The sequence below is a fragment of the Gavia stellata genome, chromosome 17 (genome assembly GCF_030936135.1).
Source record: "Gavia stellata isolate bGavSte3 chromosome 17, bGavSte3.hap2, whole genome shotgun sequence".
In the NCBI taxonomy this organism is placed as follows: Eukaryota; Metazoa; Chordata; class Aves; order Gaviiformes; family Gaviidae; genus Gavia; species Gavia stellata.
In genome coordinates this window covers 11,295,354-11,305,813 of record NC_082610.1, presented here as the reverse complement: position 1 = coordinate 11,305,813, position 10,460 = coordinate 11,295,354, and the positions used below count along the sequence as shown (strand labels likewise).

Here is a 10,460-nt window from a genome sequence, read left to right as displayed (position 1 = left end):
AAATCTGTTCCTGGTGTTATTTTGCTGACTTCCCGAAGAATTACACCAGAGATGAATTTGGTCTGGTATAGCAGCTTTTTTGCCTGGAGCAAATCTTTATAGCAGAGTTGTATTTCTCTCAAAAATATAAAAGGAACACTGACAGATCTGCAGCTCTGGTGGTGTGAGCAGGTGCAGCTATATTAAATTATTTCTTATTAAATTGATTCAGCAACTTGAAGCTTGTAATTTTTGTTCTGCTATGGTTCTGTGACAGAGACCTTTTAAAACAGGCAAAGTATATCTCTTTTCTTGTAATTCCTTTCTCTGGTATTATCATTTTAAAGATTTCTGTTTGTATGTAGCTCAGATTCTGATTGTATTATTTATTTGGGTAAGATCTGAAAATTACAGCCTTTTCCAGTTAATCGCATTGAGCTGTGTCATCGCTAGCATAATTCCATTTACTCTACTGACATCCGGATGAATGTGAACAATAGTTTTTGCTTTTGTTTTTAGGTTTAAGTGGTTTTAGGCTCTGGTGGTCGCTGTGGCATAAATCGGTGTGCTTCCCTTCCAGCCAGTGGAAGTATGCTGATTTACCCCTGCCTGAGGAACTGGCTTGTTATTTGAAGGGTGCCAGTCTTCAGCCAGATGAAATGCGTCATGTGCTGCAGAGTTTTCCCCAGTATTAAGACCCACTTTGACTATCTGTGAAAAATAACCTGGTGCTCTATGCCTTCATGTAATTGCACACAGAAAATGTGGTAAAGAGCTCCCCTTCTGACAACCTTATCGCTCCACCTTTGCTGATTTGAGGTAGAACGGTTATCAATTTTTTACTTTTCCTGGGTGCTTCCCATGCTCGTGTTATTGCCGTTACTGCTCAGCTGCTGTTAACTTATTATCAGAAGTAGACAAATGTTTGCCTGAAGTTCCATGTTTTTAATGCCTTATGGGGTTGTTTGTTTGTTTTGTAGGTTTATTTCCTTTAAGACTCCAGGCTTAGGCTTGGACACCCCAGCCATCACCATTGAGCCCAGCAGCTGGAGCGGCAGCGAGAGTCCTGCCGAAGATATTGAAAGAATGAGTGATTCTGCAGATAAACCTATTGACAATGATGCAGAAGGTGTCTGGAGCCCTGACATTGAACAGAGCTTTCAGGAGGCTCTAGCTATCTATCCACCATGTGGGAGGAGGAAAATCATCTTATCAGATGAAGGCAAAATGTATGGTAAGTGGTACATATTTAGCCTTTGGAAAGAATTGTCCCAATGAGAACTGTAAAGCCCAGCTTGTTTTTACACAAAATCCCTGGCTCTGATTTTGGTACTTTTGCAGTAAATCTTGAAGAAATCTGTGAAGTTGAGGGAGCTTTCCTGGGCTGATGTGTCGCTCAGGACTGTCTGAACTAGTCCCCTCACCACTGGCACTAGGAAGCAATATTGGTAGAGAATTGTGTCTTTAATGAATGCTATGCTGTGGCTGAATGGGAATGTTTAAAAGTAGCTTTTAAATGTGTCACTCCTTGAGCCAAAAAAAAAAAAAAAGTAACCATTTTTCTTTATTTTTCAATAAACGGTGAAGAAAGGGAAATGGGAAATACAGGCTGCGTGATCGCGTGGCAGGATATGCAATATTAAATTGCAGAGTGATAAAGTTCTTGTTGTGTTCGGAAGCCTCTCGGTGAAAGAGGCAAGTTAGGGGTGCTTTTGTGCCTCTTTTTCTTTTTTTTTTTTTTTTCCCTTTCCCCTTCCCTCCGTGCAAACTGCTGTAAATCAGATGACGTGCTGACAGCATTCCATAAATACACGCTCCGCCGAGGGATACTGACATCTGCTCGCACTACCCGGGGCTCCTCAGCTTTCCTCCCGCTCGCCCGAGCTCTCTCGCTCCCTCGCTTTTCCTTTGCCATCTTGCAGACTTCTCTTTGCGGGCGGCGCGGCCCTTGCTGCGGCTCCCCGGCTCCTCGTTCCGCGGGCGGCCGCTGCGCCTCGGGGGGGAGCGCATCACCGGCGACCTTGCCCCTACCTGGCCGGGCTGTCCCGAGGCAGGGGAGGGGGCGGCGGCGCGGAGCGGCCGGCCCGGGGGCGCAGCCCCGAGCAGATGGTGCTGCAGCTGCCACCAGCTGTGCCCCCGCGCCCCCCCGCCTGAGGTCATGGAAACAGGGACACTGCGGCGGCGGCGCGGGGGGGTCAGGGCGGGCGGGCCCCCCCCCCCCGACCTCCCCTCGCAGCTGCCATGTGACCCTGGCGGCCACACGAAACGTCGCGTCTGGAAAAGGAGAGCTGCGGTGAAGCATCTCAGCTGCCCTTGGCAGAAAGTTGCCGGGCCCCGGTTTCCTGCCTGGGTGTTGGCTTTTGTCGCTCTCTCTTCCCCCCTCCCCTTCTCCCCCTGCACGGGGGGATATAATTTCTCTTGTCCTCTCCTTCTTGCCTGTTCTGATTGCATTTCGGTGGTGTTATTTTCCTTTGGAAAGGGGGGATGATTTGCTTAATTAGAAGGTTGTGCTCTTCCTAGGAGGATGTAAGCATGTATATGCAAACAAGCTTATTGTGTATTTGTGCTCAAAAGCTCTGCTTAGGCTTGAACAGCCTCATCTGCCAAAATAAGGGTGGCTGCATTTTTTTAAATCGGGATCCCTACAGCCACAGTAATCACCCCTGAAATCTGATTTTTGGTGTTTCGAAGCATTCTTTGTGCCATTGTATAAATTAAAGAAATTAACATATTTATCCATTCATTTCGGCAATCACTGATTTAATTTAACGGTTCTCTAATCCTGAATGTTAACATTTGTTGAATGATATACGTAGAAAACTATTTATGCATATCTAATTGCTGATTAATACTGCTAGCTGGTAATACTGTGAGCATATGTGCACATCTCATATATTTATGCTCATCCTAAATCAAATATTGTTTACTTTCAATCAGAAAAGGAGGTATGCATGTTTGATGCTGAAAACTTGACTTAAAGCGTTGCCCTGATTGGGAAGAAAAAAAAACGTGTTAGAAGTGCAGGGTACTGTATGAGCAGAATTTACATCCTGACTTTGCAGTGGATGAACTCATGTTTTCATTCTTCAAGCTGAGTAACTGCTTTGTAGTGTTTGAGGATTTATTGAAACCATGCTAGGTTTCTGAGGACTTTCTAATAGAGTCTTATGGCCCTGAGAGCATAATTGTTCTCCAAGGATTTTGAAATCAAAACAGTGTAAGTGTTTTAGATTCTGTGTGGCATAATGAAAATAATTTAATGCCTTTCAGTGGCATACCAAGTTTATTTCACTTACAAGAGAGACATTGCAATATCTCTAAGCTTCCACAGTGTTGGGGGATATTGTAATGTGTCAGTAATTCATGAACCATGTAAGACAAAAGGTCAAGAGAGCACCGTTTCATTTTCTGACTGAAATTACCTTTAGATATAGGCACTAGAACAAATATGATCTTTATGGAGGCAAATATAATGATCACTCTGTGTGGATTAAGTTAAGCAATTGTATTTTTTTTATCTTTGAGAAGATCAGAGATTTTGCTTGAAGAAATATTTTAAGTCTCTGCCTTTGATTTAATGAGAGCTTTGCGACATTCATGTAAGCAGAAGCCAGAGTTTCTTCACTGTTCTTTGTGGCGGTCTAAAATCGTCCTTAAAAGTGGCGTTTCCAAGAGGGCTGTGTCCAGGCTCCTGGGCGATTGGCTGGGGGGACCTGGAGGATTGCTCGAGCAGGACTTGGGGGGCTTGAAATGCGGGGGGCATGCGGGGTGGGTGGCTGAGGGGCGCCAGTGCCACCTGGGCAGCAGCAGCGTGGCTCGCGCTGGCCGAGCCGCCCCAGTGGTACAGAGGGACATCTGTGACCTCTCCGGGCAGCCTGAATCGCTTCAGCTGTTCCTCTACAGCTGTGATCTTGGACGAAGGAGGGAAGGGAAGGGGAGGGGAGGGAAGGGAAGGGGAGGGGAGGGAAGGGGAGGGGAGGGCCTTTTCCTCTCCCCTTGCCTTCCCAAAAAAGTAACTTACAGCACCAGAGGACAACGAGAACAAAAGACTTTTGATCCTACCCCCACAGAAAAGGGTTGAAGGGCCTGGTGGCTGGGGAGGGGGAAGGGGATGTCTTGACTTTTTTTGGCCCCGGGGCATCCTCCAGTTGTAAGGACAGAGTCGTGACCTATGTGAGGCCAGGAGCATTTCAGGCTGCCGCTGACCCTGCCACCAGTACTGGGTTATGGCTCCTTGAAGAAACCCGCAGAAAACAAAATAGAAACTTAATGAAACTCTTGTTTTTAAATTTATAGGAAATGATTGGGTAAGAAGCAAAGACACTTGTTTTGGTTCAGAGGGGCAAATTCCAGGAACCGTAGTTTGGAAATTCTTGAGAGAAAGGGAGTGCGCTGTAGGGCCAAGGGCCCAGTGATAAGGTTTCTGCAGGAAAGCACTGTCTGTCACTCCTTTTCCCCCTTCCTCTGTGTGTGTGCTTTTGTGGTTGTGGTGGTCTTACAGTTTTGGTTTTGCTCCTAGTACAGTATTGACTAGTAGTAAATAAAATTAAAAAAAAAGTGAGGAGGGAATAAATATGACATCTTGAAGGAGGATAGAGGAACACATCTATAAATTGATGCTCACGCTCTTTGTGGAAGCAGTTGAGCGTAGCCCACGGAGGAAAGACTCAACTCGTAGACCCACTTTAATTTGTCTTGCAAGGTATTGGTAAGAATTTTTTTCATCTGTACCGTTTCAAAAAAAGTATTGATAAAACACAAATATCGTCCACTAGTATGAAGCGGGACACCCTATAATTTGTTTCTTCTCTCAGAAATCAATTCCGATGAATTTCTGTGTCCTTGTTTATCCGGCACATAGTAAAACTCTAGCCCATTAGAGGGCATTGGCTGTCCTGTATTTGTACTTTGTTCCAATTGTTGGTCTTTTACTGCTGACAGTTTAGTAACTCGTAGCCATTCCTGTGAACTCACTTATTGGCTGGATATTTGCCTGTGCTTGTCTTTGCTCCTGGGAAAGTGTTTTGGAAAAGATTACAAGAATGAAAGCTGCTGTGAAATGCAGCCCTACTTTTATCCCTGGTGTAACACTGAAGTCACTGGAGTTACCACGGGAATGGATTTGGCCCTGTGTGCATGTTTTCATCTTTTTTTCTGAAATTTAGCGATAGCAAGACGTAGCTTTAGCACAGCTCGAGGGACAATGCCAAAGGAACATGACTTGCTAGCAAGTGTAATAACGCCTGCAGACATGTTACTATCAGCATTGCTAACTTAGCCTCAAGGTGGCAAAGATGGCTTTTGCCTTTAAGACAAGAAAATAGTTTGATCTTGATTTCTGAGACCTGTAAACAGCTCTTCGATTATGAATGAAATTAGTCATTGTGATTTGCATCAGACGTATTCATCTCTGCAACAAAACTACTTAAGAGTGTATTAATGATTATTTAAAAAGGAAGTTTTGTAGCATGTTTAGTTGTTTTACAGAGAAGAATGAGTACTAATTCATGTGAGAAGGTGCATAGCAGCCCTTCAAAACTGTTGTATATGTTTATTAGGCATGCATAAAATCTCTTGGCCTGCGTTACCATGACAGTAAAGGGAAAATGATACTTCCATAAAAAATTTCTGCTCAGATGATAGAATTTTTGCACGATGAGTAATAATAGTCTTCATTTCCAAAGCACCTTGTATAAATCGAATATTAAAATGGAACTTTGAACTAATACATTGACAAAAGAAATCCTATTCTGTAGGCTTGTGTGATTCTGTAGCTAACTGCTATTATTAGGTGTCTTTCTGGGTTTCTATTAGGAAACTGCAAAGTAACTAGCTTTATGAAGAATACGGTAACATGTTACAAATTATTTTTACTATTGCTTTTAATTTTAAAAGTTCCATGCAAGTTACTGCCTCTATAAAGACATCGCTACCTTATAAAGTTTCCACAGTATTAAATATATTTGAATGCGAATAAGGTATTTGGAGAGATGAAATACCAGATGTGAAGTATCAGGTTTCATGTTTATTCATCTGTTACTGCAATCATTGTACAAAGATACTCTCTTGTATTTTTTTATTTTTTTCTTTTTGGTCTCACAGCAACATACACAAAATGCACTGGAGGTAGGACTCGTATTATGAAAGTTACTATTTGGGTTTCTTAGATTGTAAACAAATCTGTCTAGAAACATTCTTGCAATCCTGTGATTGCTCACTGTATTACGTCATGGCACAGTGCATGCATGAAGGCAGGCTGCAAGCGTGTGCTGAGCCATCAGTTAAAAGTGAAGAAAACGGAGGTCCAAAGATAACAGTGTCTGTTTCAAAAGTTGCTACTTAAATTACTGAGATTATGAACAAATCTGCCTATAAACATTTTTGCAATCCAGTGATATTCTTGCAACATCAGCATGCTGTGCTATCAAGGAGGCAACCTGCTTCTGTGAGCTGTGCAATAGGCACTGCTGACATTAGAAATGAAGGGTATTGGGCTTACTTGTTGTCGAGGATTTCTGGAATGTGGGGGAACAGGGTTTAATCTTTCTATTTGGGCTTTCAAGACTAAATTGTCAATGGTTTGGGATAAAGTGGCAGAGTCTTCACGAGATAGAGAATCTTTTTTTTTTTCCCTCTGCCATAAGCTGCCATCCTCAAGGGAAAATCTAAGTGGGACTGTAAGAGCTGTGCATGATAAGGGTATCAGCTCCTACCTGGGGAGCAGGCAGAAGAGAGCAGGCTGTGGGAGGCACCACATCTGAAAGCGTGAGTAATGCGGTGCAAGGTCATACATGGCACAGCGATCAAGTACTCCATTTGGCTGCACTGGGTCAGGAGAATGGTGTATTCCAAAGGAAATGGGAAGTTATACTTGAAACTTTTGCCGAAAGATTATGTATCAAAAAGAGCAGGACATCCTTTGGAAGTGCTTTTTAGCACTTTGGTTTTTGTCCTCTCTCTACTAAGCATGTTCTCTTCAGTCATCCATATAAAGAAGAACTCACAGAAAGTTGTTTATAGCCTGTTCATAGGAAACAATGTCGAGTAAACTGTATGGCTGCTGCCCAAGTCTTCCAGTGTTTATTAGGTACCCTTGTATTGAGGAGTTACTAGCAACATTAGTACTTGCCTGGAACCAAGTGGAAGCTACAAGGGCAGGTTCAGATCAGGCATTCGACCACTTACGATTCATTTAATGGCTAGTCCTATTCAAATGGCTGTACTAAACAGAGTAAGAGGATGTTTTTCCTTTATGGCATTGTTCCTTTAGTAAAACTCTTGTTTAGAAATGATGCATGTTAGCATGAGAGCACTGAAGTGATGCAACCTCACTAGAGCATCCAGGATACGTTTCGGTGATTGTCTGGTATGATTTATATTAGCTCATTTTTCTTCCAGCACTGATTTCACAAGATGAACTTGTGATCCTGTAACTGCAGAAGGGGTAGTTTTGCAGCCTTAAGAAATAGGGTTGTTGCACTAGGAGGTAGTTAAAACAGCCTTGGTCAGGCTGATCTAGTGTGTTAGTTGGTTGTACAGTACTGAGAGCTCAAGAGAATTGAAAATCCTGCATGTAGATAGCGTAAAAGAAAATGTACTCATTTATTTGATTTCGTTCCTTGCAGAACAGGGATCCCTTCTAGAAGCTTGTCAGGGTGAACTCCTTCTAGTTCAGACAACCTGGGGACAACTTGAGTTAGACAAGTAAGGCCCACATGCTCTTGGGGGTTTTGACGGGCTGTCAGGTTTGGATTCCTCTTCATGAGACCAGTATGAGATCATGGTAGAAGTGTCTCCTTTCTTACCAGCTTCAAATACCAGCTGAATTATCTCACGCAATCATAGCAGCAGCCCGTTGACCCACATCCCCCGTAAAGTGCTTATGTGGGGATGTGGAAGCTGAGTTATATTCATGTTAGACAGCCCTGTTTTGGGCATCCTTATGGAAGCAGAAGAGGTAAGAAAACATAGAAACTGTTGTTTTATAAAAAGAGAGACTTGGACAGTGCAGAGAGCGTCTTACATGACCAGTAACAGAAAAAAATTCATGAAAAATTGGCCCCTTCACCACCAGCACCACCACCACCACGGTCAGCGCCATTACCACGGTTCGCACCAGCATCCAAGAGCTGCTGGAATTGGAGACTCCCAGCCGGCTGTTCAAGCCAGGTGGAGCTGGGGCCAGTGAGACGAGTGGTGAAAGCCAGGCATCTGAACCACTTTGGGAGGGAAACTTCGTCCTAATGTTCCCTCTCTCCCCTAGTGGATTTGCTCAGCGTGGGTGTGATCACAAATAACACTACAGGGAATAAGGGGCAGTGGCACCACTTTTTAGAGCATCTTTGGTTTCCTGGGGACATGCAGTTTCCCGAGAAGTGGGCTTATATCCCACCCCACGCCTCACAGGAGTGAGCCCGGGCTAACTGTTGGAGAGTAAATGGTGCGTTTGTTGTGACATGAGTCTTGCACAATTCCCTGAGGGCCATGCTGTTCAAAATTAATATATAACTTAACTGTGTCTTACAGGGATTTCCTCACAGAGGCATGCAGGATTTTTTTTGTGATGCCCTTGAGAAGTTGTAGTCATACCATTGTATGAATATTTTCCTATCCTACAAACAATTTAATGTGGGACACTTGGTCTGGAACATCAGAGAGAAACACTTCAGAGTCTGAGCTTCCAGATGATTTTAGTCTGACCGTATAGTTTAAAGAATTGGACACTAATGGATTAACAGTTTACAGACTTTCAGTAGAAGTAATGATTTAGCTCATAGAAAAAGCCTCCTCTGAAGCTTTTCTGGTTTTGTTCTAGGCATATTAAAATTTTTACATTGGATGATTAAAGGACTTGTTTTTGTAAGGAAAAATAATGTGAATTGGGGAAGGAGGAGAGGGATGAACATAAATGTGCTATTTCCATCTCATGATGGCTCTTTTAAACATGGGGAAGTAGCATGGCTTGTTAGACCTATCGTAAAAGGGACAACAATGCATCCCAAATTCACGACAAAATTGAAATCCTGAGAGAGCATTGCACACCATGGGAGTTGCTGGGATGTCAGTCAAGCAGCATTACAATTTTACCTACAGAGGACTCAAATAAGCACTGTTAATAGAAACTGTGGTCAACGCATGCATTCTCTTTTGTGAGAAGTCAGTGTCACTATCGCAACTGCTTAATTACAGCCTTCCTACAACAGCCATCTCCAACTAGGTCAAGCCTCATGAGGATTTTCCTGGATGTAGGCAGATTTCATGCTTTTATTAAGATGTCCTTTCTATCTTGTTTAAAAAAAAAAAAAAAAGAAGGAAATCCAGAAATCGGGCTGTCATGCACCCACACAATCTCATAGAATTTAGGAACTTGGCACAAAATTAAAGTTAGCACAAAATCTGGTCTGCCTTTGTAAGGGGGCAGTAAGCTTGCCAGAGGTTACCATGTGTATGAGCCATCAAAAAAGATCGGATCACAAACTCAATTCCTTGTTTGGTTGCCCTCCTTGGAGGGGATAGACAGGGGACCCAACAGGCAGCGATGGATTTGGCTTGGGCTGAATCTTGGTTTGTCTGTAGGCAACAGTATCAGACTTGATGTCTGATAGTTTTGGGGAGAGCAGCACAGAGTATAAGCCTGGGGGTGTTAGGGAGCATATTCCAGTAATCTGTGTGGAAGTAGGTGAGCTCGATTATACTACATTTGCAGATAAGGAACAAAATGCTTTTTCTGCATGCATAATCATTGCAGTAAAGCTAAAACATTTCAAGCTTATTTGCCTGAAGCTGCCTCACTTTTGCTTGCTTATACCTTGGCATCAACAGTGTTTGGTTAGCGTGGAAAAGAAAAACATTACTTAAGTAGAAATGATAGTTTAAATTGCCTTTTATGTCATGCTAGCAATGCAAGTGAGTAGGGAACACAGGTGAAAAAAACATCTTCAGTCACTCGGATTCAGCATCAGTTTTACCCCTAAATTAACAGGTAATGCTATTATCTTAGACATTGGGAAGAAGAAAATGTTAACCCAAATGGTTCCAATTCCAGGAGGTCAGGGACAGCAGGCTTACCGTTGTTTATGGGTATTGTTGATGACTGTAGATAAGTAGTAAAAGAATTTTACATAGTGAAAGTAGTCTTTGAATCATTTTAACAGGTGCCTTCATATGATCTGGTAACTTCAGCATTTAATTCTTTCAACAAGAATTGCATTTTCATTTGTTTACTTCTTCCTTGGATAGACTGTCAGCAATAAACCTTATAGTACAATTAATGGTGAAATAAGTGCTTACTAATAGTTACATACGTATATGCACACATACATATGTGCAAATATGCGTGTGTGTCAATATAATATGTTCCCTTCCAGCCAATTAAAATATATTTAAGAGACCTCAACAATGAGGTCTACACACAACGAATTGACTACCTCTTGTCTGGGACCTTCCTTCTTTGCTTTGGCGACTGGACGCAACCTACCGTG

General features: G+C 42.8%; 1 protein-coding gene across 1 annotated transcript in view; it reads left to right on the top strand.

Moving 5' to 3' along the window:
• Positions 1–1,031: 1,031 nt before the first annotated feature.
• Positions 1,032–10,460, top strand: part of TEAD1 (TEA domain transcription factor 1) — a 106,917-nt gene continuing 97,488 nt past the window's right edge. The window contains exon 1 of the mRNA XM_059825672.1: positions 1,032–1,213. Within this exon, the coding sequence (XP_059681655.1) occupies positions 1,066–1,213 (148 nt within the window). The 5' untranslated portion in view covers positions 1,032–1,065. The remainder of the gene's footprint in view (positions 1,214–10,460) is intronic.